Genomic DNA, 21,616 nt, shown 5'->3' with positions numbered 1-21,616 from the left:
TGTTTATCCAATGCAATGCCCTTACACCACCTTACTGGTAGGGCCAACATCAGAGCCAATGTCTTGCTGCATAAATAATGTGCCCATCATCCATGTAGTGGTTCTTCGCTCTTCACTGGGCCACACAGATGGAACACAGAAATTGTAGGATAGAGGAGGAAGAACATTCCAATCGATTTCTTTGAGCCCCTCCCAGGCACACAGACTTGTTAGAGGCCTTCCATTGTCAAGGAGAAGTGCAAGTTCATTTGCATTTTTGTGGTGATGAACACACTGAAGTCCAACACTGCAGGAGTCACAGCTGTGTGTGGCCAGCCACCATGTGGGGGATCGGAGGAAGGACAGGTCTGCACGACCTCGTTGTGATGATGACAGATGCCTGGCCCAATGACTCACTGTGCTTTTATTCACTGCTAGGTCTCCTTACACATTCTAAAAGCACCTATGAATATCTGTGATGCTCTGGCTTTCCACCAAGAGAAACACACTGACAGCCCTCTGCTTGGAATACCCCTCCATTACACATGACATTTTGAAGGCTACATATAGTGCTGCCACCTATTAGACTTTCATGAGATTACAGGGGCTGAAGTGGGAATATTTCACTATGTCAACTGAAAGAACATCATACCTGATGAAATTTTACTGCGTACACTGTGGAAATGTAGTAAGCAATAAACTTTTTTCCCTTTTGTTATTTTGAGGGGAATGTTAGTGAGAAAAAGTTTCGAAAAGATTAGAAACTGTGTCTTAAGTTTATTGGAAGTCATTAAGTGGTCTCATTCTCAAATACTATATGAATATACTCTGGACAATTAGTAGCCGTGAGTTACACTGCCTCAAGATCTGTACACAGTTTTTTAATTTTAATACTTGACTTATTGTGTTAAACATTTAACATAATATTACACCTTTTAATCAGTAGATTAGGAGAGCATTTAAAATTTTTAATTCAATCAATAATCATATGAAATACTGAAAATCAAACATTACTTGCCCCTGGAAGCTATTAGACAGGAAATCTATATCTGAGACTTTGTGACTGTTTTATGCATTTAATACTATAATTATTACAGCTACTCCTGGATTACTCCTACTTGATTTTGTATTTACAAACCTTCATCACATGATCAGATATTACATTCTCCCTGCCTTCACACTTCACAAATTTCCACTAGACCTAACTCCAACCACCCATTTCTTTACTTTTTTAATTCTCTTACCTACCTATCTGGTAAACAGACCTAACATTCTACACTCCCACATGTACAATTCCACTCTCCTGAGTAGCCCCAGCCCAGAGATCCAAATGGGGCACCATTTTACTTCCAGAATATCTTACTGTAGAGCATGCCATTATTCTTAAGCTATAAATTATAGCTGCATGCCCTTGAGGAAAATATCAGCTGTATTTTTCCCTTCGTTGCAGTTGTTCACAGTACCAACATAGTAAGGCAATGATGGCTTAAACCATCCACTGCTAAATCTCGGATTGTTTGTTCAACCAAAACTAATGATTCCATCATTACCTCCAAAGTAGACAAAGAGGTGAACCATTGTGGTACTAGTCAGGGGGAAATCCCTGCTACTGCTACATTTGCTATTAGGATTCCATCTTCCTGGTTCAAATTGATCTACACTCTCTCCTTAAAAACTTAGGCTTCTTCAAAGGACTCATGTCTGACTCAACAGCGCTTCTTACTTAATTCACACTACATACAAGTACTTTCTCGTTCTTCCAAGATTAAAAAACACAACCACCCTGGCCACCCCACAGATGATAGTTGTTTCAACATCAGCAACCCATTAAACAAAAACTTCCCTCTCATATTAAAGACACCACCTTTTCCCTGAATGAGCAATAATCAGTGCCTTTCCCATTCTCAACACAAACTTTGCTCGTGATCATTGATGACATCTCTCTCTATCCGAACATTTCCGTACAGATGGTCTGTCTGCTGCTGAACTTTTATCTTCACCAGCATCCAACACTCACGAGGCATGTAGAGCTTACAGAATGCTAAAAATGTGATCATCATTGATGTTGGAAAAAATTATTCAAATAGCTTGGGGGTACTCTGTCGCATTGTTCAGAAACCAAATGCTGGATGGGAACAATATAAAAGAGTTCATCTGTGACTGTTCATTCTTTCTGTTACACTGATGGAGGTAACGTGAATATACAGTTTGCAGTTGGCATGACACACAATGTGTGTAATCCTTCACTACGTAAATTTTCCAATTCAGGAGCTGAAGGAAAGTTTCTCTCAGTGTTTCTAAATAAGGTCACAGTTACTCTTGTCTCTATGACTTCTCTCCTGTTAATCTACACTCTCCCAACAACTTAATAGTTTGTAAATTAGCTAAATAAGATGCCATTCAAGAAATGGCCATTTTCAGCTTGTAAAATAGACATTGTGTAGTTTTTGTAGTGTGGTTCGTGTCCAGTAATGTTACTTTGTTAAATGTTCTTTATAAAAAGGAATAAAAGACTCCTGAGACCCGTTTTTGATGCCCTCTACACTGACAAATCTTTCGCACATTTGAAATTGTAAAAATTCTCATTGTGACATACTATTAGGATGCTATGTTATGAGTATAGTGAAAAGTATTGTAGTGCACATAAGCCAACGGAGTTGATTAAGATGGCACTAAGTAAGACAGCAAAAGAAAGGCCCTCGATTCTGTTATTATGAGACTGTTTCGTATGTAGTATGTACTCAAGAAAGGTCGTAAGAGAAATTTTATGCAAAGGATGCTGGTGTTGGCATTATGATAGTGTGAAAATAAATCTCAAGTATATTAACGAAAAAGATTAGTGGTAATGTGGTACATGTGTTAAGAACAAACTGGATAACAATTACAAGGATCTTTGACATTTCAGAAAATAGAAATTAATATATCGAATTTGAAGATTCTCGACGAGATTTGAACTAGCGAAGAAAAAACTGACTCAAAAACTGATCAACACAATATCAGAGTACTGTGTTCAAGTGATTAGAATGTAGTTAGAAATGTGAATAAAATCACAATTGTGAACAAGAATCATGATCCTTGTGCTTCAAAAAAGAAGTTTTGTAATAATGTTCTTATTACCAGCAGATCAAAAGGTAAATTGCAACCGTATCTATCACCAGTAAAATCTACCATAGGTAAAACCTATATTAACTTGTAAACAATGCAAAGAAAAGCCCAGAAACTCAAAGTTGTCCATCACCAAGTCCCAAAACAAAATGGAAGGAGATAGGAAATTTTAAGGGAGACCAAAGTCATGTGGTGACAGTTCAGTACAATCATCCTGGGCAACAACCTGGGCCAAAATCTATCTTGTTTTTGAAATGAAGACGCACAAACATCACATGTTTAAATTATGTTTACCCTTAGCTAACACAAGTTTTATGCTGAAAAACACTCACAACACCACTTCCAAAACATGCACTTCTGATATTGTGAAAATTGAAAACGTATAAACAATGTAGCTTGCAACAACATGCAACATCTAATAAATGCTCCAAAGAATAAACGATATTGCATAGTACCAAAGGTAGTTGACGTGCCATTTAGACATGATCTTCCAAAGTTGGCCATGTGTCCACAAAGAAATGACTAATAAATCCACAAATCTATAAACTGTGTTCAAAATTCATCATTTTTGCAGTAAATAATGCATCCAAACTTTATAAAGACCATTACACATGAAATTTGTTTCACTTAAACAACCTTGTAACCTTGTTAACTATAAACTGCAAAGAGTGAAACAGCAACTGGCTCTGTAATACCCCTCAGTTCTACCAATTTATTCCCTGTAATAGTGTCACTCCCTGTAATAGTGTCACATTTGATGAAGTTCAATCACTAAGAAGAACTTATTACTTAAAGACAAAAATGAAGTACATCCAAGGTAAAATGCAAATAAGAATAGCACACTTAATACTTTCAATATTAATGGCAAAGACAATGTAAACAATTCTGCAGCAAACAAAAATACCACAGACATACCTAATTCAGAAAACTGTAAGACATAATCTTGTAGCTACACACACCACAGACTATGTTCACAACCTAAACATTTGTGATAATCATCAAAATGTAGCAAAATGCTGGACAATGTGGCAGAGTAATCCCTCCAATTATTACCCATCACTCCAAACTTAAATCCAAATTTATTCACAAAACTTTAAACGCACAATGGCCAAATAAATAATGGAGAGATTAACAACACACTGGTGTATAAATGAGCTTATTAATAAAGTCAGTCACTCTCTATGATCTTTTGCTTTGCCTTCAGCGGAAAAGAGAAACTTAATGACAAATTTCAACCATCAACTTTCTCCTCCAAATGCGAAAGTACTTTACTTACATCTACCTATATAGGGAGAAATGACTGCCATACTAAAATACGAGACATCAGAGCTCATACGGAATTATTCAAGTGCTCATTTTTTCCATGCACAACTAGAAAGTGGAACAGTAGAGAAATAGTCCAAACGTGGTTTGATGAAACCTCTGCCAGGCACTTAAATGTGAATTGCAGAGTAGTTATGTAGATATAGATTTAGATGCAATGTCCACCCGCCATGAATCCACCAATATTACAGGCCACTCAGGTGAAATTCCAGAGCAGGGGTTGGCTCGCTCTCAGTTTTTCTTTCACTAGCTGCTATTACCCAAATCTGTCTTCATAAAGATAACTATGACCACCATTGCTGTTTACCTGGAAATTGTCTGGATAGTGGCTGGCATGCTTTCCGAGGTACTCTGCAACTAGAGTGATGGATCTCTTACCTGCACTACATGAGCTCGTATAACATTTCCATATAGCACTTCTATTTGACGAGCACCTGGTTTCCACCACCATTTCCATATAGTGCTTCTATTTGATGAGCATGTGGTTTCCACCACCATAATAGGACTGGGGAGAAGAGAAGTTTGTGGCACAACTTGACCAGAAGAAGGGATCGGTTGGTAGGACATGTTCTGAGGCATCAAGGGATCACCAATTTAGTATTGGAGGGCAGCGTGGAGGGTAAAAATCGTAGAGGGAGACCAAGAGATGAATACACTAAGCAGATTCAGAAGGATGTAGGTTGCAGTAGGTACTGGGAGATGAAAAGGCTTGCACAGGATAGAGTAGCATGGAGAGCTGCATCAAACCAGTCTCAGGACTGAAGACCACAACAACAACAACAAGTCTTAAATGGAACTCTGTTTGATAATATAATAGCAGTAGTCATGAACAATGAAGCAGTCACACTAGACTTACATTAATATTAATCAGGAACTACTATTGTTTGGCTTTGTGTGCTAATGGACAATTTAATCTTATGTTACGGAAATCAAATTTTGTCTTCAGTAAGTATTTGCTGGCTGTAAAGTGAGAGCTGGAAAAAAAATTTAAGTGTACTTGCATGAGTAGGAATAAAATTATAATGTGTTGATTAATTTCAACAGTAATCATGTATACATATCCTGTAAACTGACTCCTTCCACATCATTTTGATAAAAGAATCATTCAAAGGAGCTATGGAAGGAGGAGATTAGTGTTTCACATCCTGTCAACAGTGAGGTCATTAGAGACGAAGCACAAGCTCGGTTTAGGGAAGGATGGGGAAGGAAATCAGCCGTTCCCTTTCACAGGAACCATCAAAGCATTTGCCTGAACCAATTTAGAGAAATCACGGAAAACCTAAATCAGGACGTCCGGACGCGAGTTTGAACCATCATTCTCCCGAATGCGAGTCCAGTGTTAAAGTATCTATGGAACATGTAACTAACTCACTCTCATGCACTGACAACATTATAACTCTACCTCTACGTCTACTTGATTACCCTGAAATTCACAACTCAGTGCCTGGTAAATGGTTCACCGAACCACTTTCACCTTGTTTCTTTACCATTCCAATTCCTAACAGCATAAGGGGAACAACGTACACTTAAGTCTTTCCGTGCAAGCTCTGATTTCTTTCATTTTATTACAATGATCATTTCTTTCTACGTAAGTGGGTGCCAACAAAATATTTTCACATTCAAAGGAGAACACTGGAGATTTAAATTTCATGAAATGATCCCTCTGCAACAAAAAGCTCCTTTATTTTAATGACTGCAAACCCAACTCGGATTATCATATCCATGACAATCTCTCTCCTATTTCACAATAATACAAAACAAGATGCCCTTCTTTGAACTTATTCAATGTCCTCCATTAACCCAACCTGTTGAAAATCCCATACCGGACGGCAGCACTGTAGTGGGAAACAGGCAAGCATAGTGTATGCAGTCTCGTTAATGGACCTGTTGCATCTTCTAATTGTTCTGCCAATAAAACACAGTATTTGGTTTGCCTTCTCCACAACATTATCCATATGGTCATTCCAGTTTAAGCTGTTCGTAATAGTAATTCCTGGATATTTAGTTGAACTGACAGCCTTTAGATTTGTGTGATTTATCTCGTAACTGAAATTTAATGGATTCCTTTTCATACTCATGTGGATAACTTCACTTTTTTTTTCATTATTTTGGGTCACTTACCACTTTTCACACCATACAATTATCTTGTCTATGTCATTTTGCAATTGTCTCTGACCTCCTGATAACTTTATACGATGGTAAATGACAGCATCATCTGCAAACAATCTATGATAATTACTTAGATTGTCTCCTAAATCATTTAGACAGATCATGAACAGCCGAGGGCCACTAACATTTCCTGGGGAATGCCAGATGTCAGTTGTGTTCTATTTGATGAGTTTCCATCGATTACTATTAACTGTGACCTAACTCACAGAAAATCATGAATCCAGCCTCACAACTGAGACAATGCACTATAGGCACACAACTTGATTTATTACAAGTGGAATGCAAGGGATAGTATCAAAAGCCTTCTGGAAATATAGAATATGAAATCAATTTGATAGTCCCTGTCCATAGCACTCATTACTTCATGAAAATTAAGAGCTAATTGTGTTCCACAAGAACAATATTTTCTGAATCCGTGCTGACTATGTGTCAACAGATCATTTTCCTCAAGGTAATTCATAATATTCAAACACAGTATATGTTATAAAATCCTACTGCGTGCTGAGCAAAACCTGTTTTGAGAATTTATTCTCGTTGTCAAGTGCAGTATTTACACATGCATTTTTTGTGATATTACACAAACACACAATGTGAGTAATAGTTTGCATGTGTGGGTTTCTACGTAATGAATGACAGCTGCAGGCTCTCCAAAAACATTCATTTTGATGTATGGAATTGAGTCAAATGTTTCTACTTCCCAAACAGTTACCAGTTCCAGTTACCTTAGTGGTTTTTATTTGATAATAAACAAGTCCCTCACAAATATTTTGTTGCTTTACATATATCACACATAAGGTGCAAGAGGGTATCTTATACATAACTTTTACAGCTTAAAGCATTATTTACCACGTCTTACATTTTCCTGTATTTTACACCATTTTTTAGAAGTCCATTGAAAAGTGTATATGCGAGGTTTCACTGCATATAATCTGGAGGGCAAGAATTATCCTACACAAATGAAGTGCCGTAAGTTTCACAAGCCAAACAGTGTAGCAAAATACTTGTAGTTTCTCCACAACTCTAACAGCCATGCGGAACAAAGAACGGCAAGCAAAGCCAAGAACTGTAATTTTATTTCCTAATCTACAAAGTACACATGACAAAAAACATACATATAACTTAGAAGCTAATGAATTATCGTACAGAACTGATTCATCATATGTTTCAAAAGACAAACTGTGTAGCAAAATACATGCAGTTTCTCAGCAACACTAGCTGCCACACGGAGCAAGATCGTGAGAGTTTTGGGTGCCTTCACTAGGAACTGTTCACTTTAAAACCTTATATCTTGAAATGTATTGGTTCGGAGTTTTTGTCACAGAATTTTCTAGTCACAAGCATAAAATCTCTTATCATTTTTCTAAACTAACTTTTTCTCAGCCCAGGATTAACTTGTCACAGAAAGCTTAGATTAGATATGAATGTCTCTTTCATGGTTATCAAAATCTCCTACCACTGTGACTGTATACTATGGCGCCGATTTGTAAAGAATATTAGTGAAGAGTGGTTCCACACACACGGAACATGTGATTAGTGGTTGAAGCCTGCAGTGGACATAAGTTTGAGGAAGCCATCCGCAACAAGGCGCACAGTACCCATGCCCCCTTAGCCTGTCAAGGAAGCTGGATGCTAAGCCCCAATGTCCACAAAAGGGTTATAACAAAGATGTAATGTTAGAAACCAGAAGAAAGTATGCAGCCACCATGTTCAGAAATTCAAGTACCTGTGTCACAGCTGTTCAGAAAATTATAAATAGATTTATGTATTGTAAGTGGTGGTAGGATATCATACATATAAAAGGTATTAAAGTTCTGCAAGTTTTTGGAGCCAGTGGCTTCTCCTCTGGCACAAGGATGGAAGGGGAAGAAATAGGGGTGAAGGAAAAGGATTGGTAAGGTTTTGGAAAAGGGTAGAGTATGGAAAAGTCACCTAGAAGCCCGGGTCGGAGACTCACTGGACAGAATGAGAAGTAAAGATTCATTGTTGAAGACTGCACCCGATGAGCTTTGAAAACCTGAGAGCTCAAAGATGGAATACACAGGACAGAGCTTACTGTCAAACAATCATGCATGTGTTAATAATAGCAAAAAGCTAAGTGCATTGTATGTGATAGAGGTGGGAGGGTGGCAGCGAAAACTAGACAGATCAGAAAATGAAAGAGCAGAAAACTAAAAGGAAGTGAAGAAAAGAAGTTACTGTGAAGAAACTCGAGACTGAAGAAATAACATTATATTTTCAAAAATTGTTTATTTTTGTTGATATATTTAAGGATTGTAAGGACTAATCACCTAGTCGACATTACCATCAACCTTAAATGAAATAATATCAAATGCCGACATCAGAATGCAAATGTGTTTAACACATATTTTCTGTCTATTGCAAAGCATAGAAATAGGGCATTACGGCTAACACTTTGGAGACTGGCCACTTAGAAGTATACTAAGCCTAGGAGACTAGCAATTTATGATTTTATTTTAAATGTTACTGGCACTTATGTACTTGATATATCTTCAAGAGTAAGCCATACTAAAAAAGAGCCAAACCTCAAGATTTATTTTTCATATTTATTTTAGTTCTTTGAGAGATTACAAATTTTAAAATAATGATGACAGAAATTATTACTGCCCACCCAAGAAAAAAGTGCATGATGAGTTATTAAGCAATTTCTTCCACTTCAGCTTTCAACATTTCTTGCTCACTCAATAAATGTGACATATTTGTAGCAGATTTACAGCAAACTGCACTCACGAGTACATGCAGGAAATTATGTCACAGCGACCATCTTGGCTCAGCCTTTCACGACTGTAACTGTTACATTTGCTAATGTTTCCTTCAAAATAATTCTAGAAATTGACAAGAGAAGTCAGCACCAGTCAATGGGCAGGTCATTGGACATCCATACATTGTTCTCATACAACATGAGTTCAGTTTTCAAGCAATAGGTGATTCGTGCGTCGAGAAAATCATAGCCCGACCTATACTCGAGTGCAGTCTTTTTAACATAAAATTTTGCCCGAACTTTGCTCCAGCTTGGTCTTCAAATGTGTTAAAAGTATGGTCCCAACTAACAGCACAGCATACATAGTCAGGTCATGAAAGACTCAAAATCAGCAGGCTATAATGAGTTCTCCACCACCACATTGAGAAAGTGCACAAACAATATGTTTAATGCCATGGCTACAGCAGTAAATGATGTAAAAATGAGTCAAGTAGTGTCCCAAACAATCTAAAAATATCACAAGTAACCACAATTTACAATAAAGGTGATAAATCTATAATTAAAAACAACAGACTAATCTTAACCTTGCCTCCGTTTCCCAAGGTAATTAAGACAGTTATCTATACTAAGCTAATTATGCTTCTGAATCAATACAACCTTGCATTTGAGAATGAGAATAACCAACATCAGCAACATAAGGATGTTTAATTTACAAGATAATAACTGCCACAGATAACGGAGAGTATGATACTGAAGTGTTTCTTAAACTTGAAAAGGCATTTGATTGTATCATCATATTACTTGACAAGTTATGGAAACTGGTAATTAAGAGGTACGGGCTATGAATTGATAAAATCACATATGAGTAACAGGAAACAATTTTGTGATGCTTAAAGCATCTATCAAATATCGAAGCCCAGAGGGTCTGTGTTAGGACCCCTTCACTTCTTGATTTACATTAATGAAATAAAAAAACTGTTCTTCCAACTCAAAAAAGCTGCATGCAGACGATATACCAACTCTGTGCAAACATGAAGCTGTGAGAATCTAGAGCTGTTGTCAAATGGAAATGAGCATTTGGCATCATTGGCCGAGAGGCCCCCTACGGTGCAGGTCCGGCCGCCTCGGAGTAGGTCTTATTACATTCGACGCCACATTGGGCGACCTGCGCACCGGATGGAGATGAAATGATGATGACAACACAACAACAGTCCCTGAGTGGAGAAAATCCCTGACCCACCCGGGAATCGAACCCAAGCCCCTTAGGACGGCAGTCCGTCACACTGACCATTCATTCAGATATCGGGGTGGACAGAGCTGTTGTGAAACAGTATTACCAAGGAAATAGTTCAGTATTTCAATGAAAGCCATTCAAATGCAAATTCCAAAAGACTAATAATAGAATTAAATACCAAGAAACGAATACGAGTTTGGAAGAAAATTATATGATCTTTAGGGAATGGCATAGTTAAAAGGAAAAGTGGGCAAATTTCTTCGGCATCACAATCCAGAACAATCTCAGATGGGACTTGTATATAGATCCCTTAGCCTGTAAGATATCTAAAAATATATTTGCCATAAATATGATTAGCAAACACTGTAAAGACATGTATGTGTTACAAACTGCATATTGTGCACAGTTCTTATCAAAAGAACCAGGCAGTAGTAAAATGGGTTGCACCAATACAAGCAAATCTAAACACATTACAAACACGCATGAAAAAATTGTCAGAATTATTTGTGATGCCAAATCCAGAGAATCATGTTGTAACCTGTTTCCAAAATAGGGTGTGCTTAATATTACAGTATAAATGTACATGAATATAATAGAGGGAAACATTCCACGTGGGAAAAATATATCTAAAAACAAAGATTCTGTAACTTACCAAACGAAATCGTTGGTACGTTGATAGAGACAAAAAACACACAAACACACACACAAATTTCAGCTTCCGCAACCCACGGTTGCTTCATCAGGAAAGAGGGAAGGAGAGGGAAAGATGAAAGGATGTGGGTTTTAAGGCAGAGGGTAAGGAGTCATTCCAATCCCGGGAGTGGAAAGACTTACCTTGGGGGGAAAAAGGGACAGGTATACACTCGCACACACACGCACATATCTATCTGCACATATACAGACACAAGCAGACATATTGCTTGTGTCTGTATATGTGCGGATGGATATGTGTGTGACATTTACCATGATCTCCACGTACACAACTCATTCACATTCACAGAACATGGTTGACATGACCTTCTCTGCTGATGGCGCGACTTCGTATTTCTTCCATGGAGGCGAGGAGGTGTGCTTCTATTTCACAGATCGAGTGGGAAATGATGAACCTACTTTACATTGCCTGTAATAATGCAGCTTAGGAAACCATTGCCTTCCACAGCACCAAGTCCAGAGACACCATAAATCTTGCTCTTTTGTATGCAGGCAACAGTGACCATGGAACCCAGTGCGAGCACAATTGCTGATACTGCAAACAATCTCAGATGATGGAACGACCATCACCTATTGAGATGCGCATCCTTTGTGCAACGTCTGTGGTAGTCCCTCTGAAACTGTTGAAAATCAGTTTCTAGATTCGTGGATGTTCTCTGTACAGGAAGTTGATTGTCTTCCTTCACAATCAGCATCAACCACGTCTTGCGGCCTCGGTCAAATTGTTGGCACCATTTAACTGTGGTTGGATGCAACATTGCATTTGGTCCGTGTAACACCAGAATTTCGTGGGGAACCCGTGTGAAATTTAGCTGTTTTGCCCACAAAAATCCTACTGTCCTGAACCCTTCAACTTTGGAGCACAATTCCAGTTGCAGTGCCATTACACCCACACATTGTGATGCATCTGTTATCCATAAATGTGTCTCCAGGAAACAAGAAACATGCACTTGCTTCTGATAATGCACCATTCTTGTTGTGCAATGGTCTTAGTATGTGTAAATTCCTTTCTGAAGTCTCTATGTAAGTAATTTTCAGCAAATTTAAGATGAATAAAAAAGTCACAACATTAACATTTGTTGTTGTTGTGGTCTTCAGTCCTGAGACTGGTTTGATGCAGCTCTCCATGCTACTCTATCCTGTGCAAGCTTCTTCATCTCACAGTACCTACTGCAGCCTACATCCTTCTGAATCCCCTTAGTGTATTCATCTCTTGGTCTCCCTCTTCAATTTTTACCCTCCACGCTGCCCTCCAATACTAAATCGGTGATCCCTCGATATCTCAGAACATGTCCTACCAAACCGATCCCTTCTTCTAGTCAAGTTGTGTCACAAACTCCTCTTCTCTCATTAGTTATGTGATCTACCCATCTAATTTTCAGCATTCTTCTGTAGCACCACATTTCGAAAGCGTCTATTCTCTTCTTGTCTAAACTATTTATCGTCCACGCTTCACTTCTATACATGGCTACACTCCATACAAATACTTTCAGAAACGACTTCCTGACATTTAAATCTATACTCGATGTTAACAAATTTTTCTTCTTCAGAAACGCTTTCCTTGCCATTGCCAGTCTACATTTTATATTCTCTCTACTTCGACCATCATCAGTTATATTGCTCCCCAAATAGCAAAACTCATTTACTACTTTAAGTGTCTCATTTCCTAATCTAATTCCTTCAGCATCACCGACTTAATTCGACTACATTCCATTATCTTTGTTTTGCTTTTGTTGATGTTCATCTTATATCCTCCTTTCAAGACACTGTCCATTCCGTTCAACTGCTCTTCCAAGTCCTTTGCTGTCTCTGACAGAATTACAATGTCATTGGCGAACCTCAAAGTTTTTATTTCTTCTCCATGGATTTTAATACCTACTCCGAATTTTTCTTTAGTTTTCTTTAATGCTTGCTCAATATACAGATTGAATAACATCGGGGATAGGCTACAACCCTGTCTCACTCCCTTCCCAACCACTGCTTCCCTTCCATGTCCCTCGACCCTTATAACTGCCATCTTCTTTCTGTACAAATTGTAAATAGCCTTTCGCTCCCTGTATTTTACCCTGCCACCTTCTGAATTTGAAAGAGAGAATTCCAATCAACATTGTCAAAAGCTTTCTCTAAGTCTACAAATGCTAGAAACATAGGTTTGCCTTTCCTTAATCTTTCTTCTAAGATAAGTCTTAGGGTCAGTATTGCCTCAAATGTTCCAACATTTCTACGGAATCCAAACTGATCTTCCCTGAGGTCAGCTTCTATCAGTTTTTCCATTCGTCTGTGAAGAATTCGTGTTAGTATTTTGCAGCTGTGACTTATTAAATTGATAGTTTGGTAATTTTCACATCTGTCAACACCTGCTTTCTTTGGGATTGGAATTATTATATTTTTCTTGAAGTCTGAGGGTATTTCGCCTGTCTCATACATCTTGCTCACCAGATGGTAGAGTTTTGTCAGGACTGGCTCTTCCAAGGCTGTCAGTAGTTCTAATGGAATGTTGTCTACTCCGGGGGCCTCACTTCGACTCAGGTCTTTCAGTGCTCTGTCAAACTCTTCACGCAGTATCATATCTCCCATTTTATCTTCATCTACATCCTCTTCCATTTTCATAATATTGTCTTCAAGTACATCGCCCTTGTATAGACCCTCTATATACTGCTTCCACCTTTCTGCTTTCCCTTCTTTGCTTAGAACTGGGTTTCCATCAAAGCTCCTAACATAGTCCTTGTAAATTAATAAATGTGAAACATGTAGCAACCTGAAAATTATAATACAACTGCATATACAAGTAAACAGTAGATATAGTAATGTCCTTACACATTAACAAATGTAAATTGTGTTCTCTTTTTCCTGGCCTTTATACAGAATCATCAAGCGGCTGGCATATTCATTATTGGATTTGGCAATATTACTGGTCGAGGGTGGCCAGATGACCCTCCTGTTGACTCACCTCCCATAGAATTTGAGCATCCAACTGTTTGCATCTACTGTTGTCCCACATGAAAGTATGCAAACATTTTCTAAATGTTAATGAAACATGTGACTGAACGCGGCATGGAGGGGGGGGGGGGGGGGGGGGGGTCAAGGGTACCAGCCCAGTATACAGCTAGTCAGATTTGGGAAGGACTCAAAACTGTATTATTACACCTGCATATGTAAGTTACTTTGGTAAACTGTAATTTTTAGATTCTAAACTTCAATACTCTTATTTGGCATATTCAGAAGAAATTGTATTGTTCTACGGATAGCACTGGTTATTTGATGCTGAATAAATATTATTATTATTATTATTATTATTATTAAGGTGCTGTTCTTGACATTGTTGTGTAATTTAAAACTTTATTCCCATATATTAGTTTGCGATGCTTAATTAGTAATTTCTGCTACAGTTTATTTAGCAGGCTGCAATGCTTCTTAGCACGTCATAGAATAAGCATTACCACTTTCAACAATATTCCTTACATGAAGATTCAGTTTAAGCATGTTTGGGATGTTTCAGTACTTAGATAGTTTATAAAGTTGCCTGGATACAAAGCATTCACTTGAGAATAGTGATACTTACTGGAAATCCTGTGCTCCCTGTCTCCAACTGATGATCTACGGCTGTTCGCAGTAACCTTGTGAGCTTTAGAAAGAATTCTTCAGCAAAGTCTGTCAGTACATCCAGTGTTTCTCTAGACGTCTCTAAAAAAATCATGTTGCATTATCAGTAATGATTCATCTACAGTTGTCAATTCTTACAAGAGAAAATAGTCACAAATTGTTAATTCACCTACATCTCATCTCATATTTTTCTTTGTCTCCATTATTACAAATTCACAATAAATTCTATATTTGAAAGCAAGACTAATTTACTGCTTCTCTCATTTTTCTCTCCCTTTTCTATTTCTACAATCCTATTTCTGTGTACTCTCATTTTACAAGTGGTCTCATATTCTTTATTAGTTTCACTACACCATACATGGTTTGGAATCCAGTAAACCACAGTCAAGTGTGCAGAACTGGCCGATGGATGTGCCAAAAGGTGTAATATATGCCTGAAGATCTTCTGGCAAAAGATTGTAATAAACTTCAACAATCTATGATCTTTACAGCTTGCTGTATTTAAGAGAAACTTACTGCCCACATATCCAATGTCATGCATAAGCACTGAATTCTCCTCACACAAAACTTTACAGAGTGGAATCTGCCCTTCCACAATGTTGAATCTGCCCTTCCACAGATTCTTTGAACTCATAACAGTTCCTAGTTATGTACAAATGCTGTGTTATTTCATTCTGTGTTTAGTGTCTCCATTTCATTGGATTTTCATTTAGAACAATGTTTCACTGTTATGTGCTACAAATGCTAGCATCTTAGCTTAGCTACAGCACAGTACGAACCAAGTGAGATTATATTCTCCTGTTACTCTAAATTCACAGGCAATGGGCAGTAGACTCAGCCAAGGAAATTACACAAATCCACTTGCCCAGGACAGCGCAAAAAAGGGGTGTACACATTTTTAGCAAGAACTTGAAAATGCTTTGCTCAGCCCAAGAGAAAATGTCATCACCTCATACTGGCTACAAGAATGAATCTTGTTTAACCCACAAGCAATTGCATTGTCAGCATTTTGCTCACACAAATTTTAAAACTATCGGCATTTTGTCAACAATGCCTTCAGTGTCCTCATTCGCTCAGTAGCTGGGCTTTGTACATCCCCCGACCCGTGCAAACGGTTGTCAGAGCACCAGTACATGGGTGTCACTCACAGATATCATTTGGTTGGGCCAATCATCGCCATGCGGCATTTTCCTCATCGTGTGAGTGTCAATGTAAGTATATATTTTGTTAATATAATAGAGGGAAACATTCCACGCGGGAAAAATATATTTAAAAACAAAGATGATGTGACTTACCATACGAAAGCGCTGGCAGGTCGATAGAAACACAAACAGACACATACATACACACAAGTCTTTCCGCTCCCGGGATTGGAATGACTCCTTACCCTCTCCCTTAAAACCCACTTCCTTTCGTCTATCCCTCTCCTTCCCTCTTCCTGATGAGGCAACAGTTTGTTGCGAAAGCTTGAATTTTGTGTGTATGTATGTGTCTGTTTGTGTTTCTATCGACCTGCCAGCACTTTCGTATGGTAAGTCACATCATCTTTGTTTTTAAATATATATATTTTGTTACTCATAGTTCTTAAAATATCATTTTATGTGCATTGCTCTTTGTTTATTGTGGTTTTTATTTTATTATTTACTGTAGCTAAGTATCTACACAATGAGTAAACTAACACTGTCTTGTATTTTTATAGATGGATAGACTATAAGAAAGAATTCTGGCGTGGCTAGAAGAACATGACCTAGAAGATGTGCAGTAGCGTCTGTTAGAGCCAATAACACCAAAGTGACCTAGACAGTGTAAACATCGTCCACCGTACCAAAACAGAACAGTCATGAGGTAAAAATGTCATCCATCCAGGCACAAGGTCAGTTATTTTACTTAGGCAAAGACAAACAAACGAAGTGGAGTTACAATCAAGAACATTCCAATGTGAGGACAAGATCTCATAATATTGTTATTGGTAGACAAGAGATAAAAGCTGTGGCAAAAGACGCCAAAGATACTGTAGACTGTTTTCTTCTTTTTGTAAGTGAAGAAATGCTAACCGACATAGTAACGTAAATTAATATTCAGATTTTAAAAAATCAAGGTTCAGTTTTCAAGAGAGAGGGATTACAAAGAGACCAATGTTATAGAGCTGAAAGCGTTTACTGGCATTTTATACATGGCTGGTACAAAAAAAAATGCATCATTTGAACGTGCAGGAAATGTGGAACAAAGACGGCACAGCTCCTGATATTTTTCGAGCCGTTATGAGCAGTACTAAATTTCTTTTTCTGATGACAACTGCAAGGTTTGACAATACTCAAACCCGCTCAGAGATGTCCAAGAATGACAATATCGCCTCAATTCGTGAAATATTTGATTCGTTTGTCGCAAAATGTCAATCAAATTATCAGGTAGGAGAAAATGTAACAACTGATGTGTTAGAAGTGTTTCGAGGCCACTGTAAATTCCGTATGTACATAGCAAAATAAACTGGCCAAGTATGTAATCGAGGTATAAGCTTTATGTGACTCAAATTCTTTTTATGCAAGAAAGTAGAAATTTACCCAGGCAAGCAGCCAAATTGCCCGTACAAATTCCATAACACTGCATCTGCTGTCGGGAATCGTTTATCACAAGATATATTATACACTGGTAGAAATATAACAACTGATAATTATTTCACCTCGATTCCATTGGCTCACGAACTGATGAGAAAACAAACAACTTTAGTTGGTGCTCTCAGGGAGAATACAAAAGAAATCCCTCCTTTGTTCCTTGATACTATAATAAGACCAACACTCAGCAGTATCTTCAGTTTTCATAAGAACAAGGTTCTGGTTTCCTACATACCAAAGAAAAAAAAGAAAAAAGTTGTACTTATGATAAGTACACTCCATGAAAGTTATCATACTGGTCCAATAACTGGGGAACATGCAAAACCTGAAATCATCACGTATTATAATCGGACAAAGGAGGTGTCGATGTGGTGGATCAACTGAAAGAAGAATATTCTGTGGCTTGGCATGTAGGTGACATTGAGATTATTTTTTTTTAATTTTAAATATTACTGGCATAAACAGTCACATAATACATAAAGAGAATACAAATGTGATTATTATTAGGAGACAGTACTTGAAAACACTGGCTCTAGAGCTAAGACGGCCACAAATTATGCGTACGTGTACAATTCAAAACCTATCTCATCCTCCACAGCATGATTTACTAATGAAACTGAAGTTTCAGATGCTGAAAAATCCAGTGGTATATGTAGAAAATGCAAAAACCAAAGACAAAAAGGCTTGTATCCATTGTCAAAAATTTTTGTGTAATGAACATGCTGTAATATTATGTGATACATGCAAAGCTCAGATATATTATGAAGATTAAGTTACAAAAGTTAAATAGTAAGAAATACTCGTTTTCTTTGTGTGTGTGTGTGGTTTTTTCAAGTGCCTCAGAAGACTGGCAACTGTAACTGTCCTAGGATTATTACCAACCATATAGATAAACTCATTGTTGTGTACTGCAAATAAATGCATTAAATACTAAAATATGAGTGTTTTATTATAAAAAAATAACAAGAAACATACTAATTTACATATTTTAGGTACATTACAGACTGCTTGTTGAGCGTGAGCGAAATGCTCAAAACGCGAGCAATCGCGTAACATAAAGATGTGAGTTCTCATGGGTTAAATTAATTCTATGATTTTTTTTATCAAAATTACTAAATAATTAAGATCATTTAAACAAATTAATAATTAATGGATAGTCATCATGACCAAAGCTTCTCTTGTGTACATAAAGGTAGCATATATATTGTCACATAGAAGAAGGTATAGTAAGATGAATGACGAACACTAACTTCACTTAACGAAGGTTTATTCAGCACTTGCACATACAAGAGTGCGGAGCACACTGCCTCAGGCCAGAACACATATGGCACATATACAGTTACAGAACATTCCAGTCCAACGATTCTTGACATTTGTTGATACTTCTAGAATGTACTTGAACCGAATACAGACATTAAAATTTTACAGTACAGGTGAGTTTTGAACTCACGACCCTCCACGCAACAGTCTAGTATCATAGCCACTATACCAAGATGACTGTGTTACTCAACTTCTTCTGCAACATTGCTCCATCTTTAAGACAACAGTGTCACAGTGTTACGTCTTCCTAGTCCGCGAACGAGTCATCGGTCCTGCATACACCGACTCCCGATGACTGATGTTCGCCCTGGCGGTGATCTTCTTAGAACTGCCTTTGCCGCTTCGCTCTTCGTCACCTTTCCGCTTGTTGCCTGTCGCTGGAGCTTCAAATTTATCCTGGGTTGCAGGATCCTTATAGGGCTTCATTTGAAGGACGTGGACCGTATCTCTGATCTTTCATCGTCTTGTGTCGGGGTCGAAATCTTCAACTTCATAAGTAACATCAGACAACTGTTTTACAACCTTGTATGGTCCAATGTAGCACCTGAGGAGCTTCTCAGAGAGAACAACCTTCCGAACAGGAGTGAAGATTCAGATGAGGTTACCAGGCTGCTAGACAGCAGGGTGGTTGCTCGCGTCATACCTTCGGTGATCGCTTTCTTGAGCTTGCAGCGTGCGGAATCGAGCAAACTACCGAGCTTCCTCAGCTCTGGTTAACACCTGGTTGATGTAGTCGTCGTCCATGTCATCAGGATGTAACGGAAACACAGCATCCACTGTCGTCATTGCCTCACACACATGAACCAGGAAAAATGATGTAAATCCTGTGGTGTCTTGTTTGGTAGTGTTGTAAGCAAATGTCATGAAAGGTAGCACCCCATCCCAGTTGCTCTGCTCAACACTGACGAACATTGACAGCATGTCGGCCAAGGTTTCGGATGGTAGGCAGTCATCATGTGATGAGTAATGTTGCACTGACGGTTTATCTCTATCACAAAATTCGATTGGAAAACTTTCCCTTGATCCGTAATTAACAACCCTGGGGCACCGTGTTTTAGTACAATGTCTTCCACGATGAATTTGGCTACCTCGAATGCTTTGGCTGTTTTCACAGCTTTTGTAATGGCATAGCATGTCAGATAATCAGTGCAAACAATATTCCATCTATTGCCACTAGCAGATGTTGTAAATCGTCTGAGGAGGTCAATCCAAACATGCTGGAAAGGTGTTTCGGCTGGTGGAATTGGTATGAGTCGGCCAGGTGGTTTCTGAGGAACTGTCTTTCTCCCTGGCACTCTCGACAGTGCGACACATAGTGACGGACACTCCTAAATAAAACTGGCCAGAAAAATCTCTTGCGGATCGTATCGTATGTCTTAATAAATCCAACATGTCCAGCCTCAGGTGTGTCATGGAATTTCTGTAGATCATCTAAGCGCGTGTGTTTAGGCATCACTGGTAACCACCTCTTTCCAAACAGATCAAAGTTTTTCTTGCAAAGTAATCCATTAACTACCTTAAATTGTCCTTTCACTTCCTCTGACCGATTTAAGGCAAGCATAATTTGAGCTATCTTGGCGTCCTTCTTCTGCTCAGCAGAGAGATCCTGGAGTGCAGCGAGACAGTCACTATCTTCATCAAAGTCTTGATGGTCTTGTACAGGGTTTCTTGAGAGACAGTTAGCATCTTACAGCTTTCTTCCACTTTTGAACACTATGGTAATGTCATACTCTTGAAGACATAGTGACCACCTGGCGAGTCGTCCTGTTGGATCCTTAAGACCTGTCAACCAATAAAGCGAATGATGGTCTGTAATAACTGTGAATGGCCTTCCATAGAGACATTGTCGAAATCTGCACATGGCCCAGATCATACCAAGACATTCTCTTTCTGTAGTTGAGTAGTTTCTCTTGGATTTTGTAAGTGTCTTAGAAGCATAGGCTACAACCCTCTCTTTTCCATCCGAAATTTGCACCAGAACAGCACCGATCCCATACCCACTGGCATCTATGTGTAGTTCTGTAGGTGCTCTCTCATCATACAGACCAAGTACAGGGTCAGTCATCAGAGCTTGTCACAGCACATCAAAAGAATCTTGTTGAGCACCATCCCAGATAAATTTAGCATCAGCTTTTAACAACTCTTGGAGTGGCCTGGCTTTTGACACAAAAGTCTTAGATAAAACGACGGTAATAAGAACATAATCCGAGGAATCTTCTCACATCTCTAATACTTTTAGGCATAGGAAATTCCATTACAGATCTCACCTTTTCTCGGTCTGTAACAATACGAGAGAAGGAAAGTTGCTACACACCATATAGCGGAGATGCTGAGCCGCGATAGGCACAATAAAAAGATTCACACAATCATAGCTTTCGGCCAATAAGGCCTTTGTCAGCAGTAGATACACATACACGCACGCACGCACACACACACACACACACTCACGCAAGCACAACTTGCACACACATCTGCAGGCTCAGAGAGCTGAAACTACACTTCAGTTTCAGCTCTCTGAGACAGCTCTCTGAGACTGCAGATGTGTGTGCAAGTTGCACTTGCATGACTGTGTGTGTGCGTGTTTGTATATGTGTCTACTGCTGACAAAGGCCTTAATGGCCGAAAGCTATGATTGTGTGAATCTTTTTATTGTGCCTATCGCGGCTCAGCATCTCCGCTATATGGTGAGTAGCAACTTTCCTTCTCTCGTATTCTTACATTCCATCCTGGATTTTCCATTGTTTGACTTTTCTGGGTCTGGCCGCACACCTTCATTTGACACAAGGTGTCAAAGTATTTTGATTTCTTTTGCTCCAGAGATACACTTTCCTGGATTAAGTT

The 21,616-nt window shown here is 38.5% G+C and overlaps 1 protein-coding gene across 2 annotated transcripts in view; it reads right to left on the bottom strand.

The window, feature by feature from the left end:
- The window catches only part of LOC124776677, a 170,758-nt gene that overhangs the window by 47,281 nt on the left and 101,861 nt on the right, over nt 1-21,616 (bottom strand). For both annotated transcript variants that reach the window (XM_047251779.1, XM_047251778.1), the window contains exon 6: nt 14,803-14,924. In XM_047251779.1, the coding sequence (XP_047107735.1) occupies nt 14,803-14,924 (122 nt within the window). The remainder of the gene's footprint in view (nt 1-14,802; nt 14,925-21,616) is intronic.

This window comes from Schistocerca piceifrons, chromosome 2 (genome assembly GCF_021461385.2).
Source record: "Schistocerca piceifrons isolate TAMUIC-IGC-003096 chromosome 2, iqSchPice1.1, whole genome shotgun sequence".
Lineage (NCBI taxonomy): Eukaryota > Metazoa > Arthropoda > Insecta > Orthoptera > Acrididae > Schistocerca > Schistocerca piceifrons.
The sequence above is the reverse complement of the archived record's forward strand: the minus strand, read 5'-3'. Positions and strand labels throughout refer to the sequence as shown.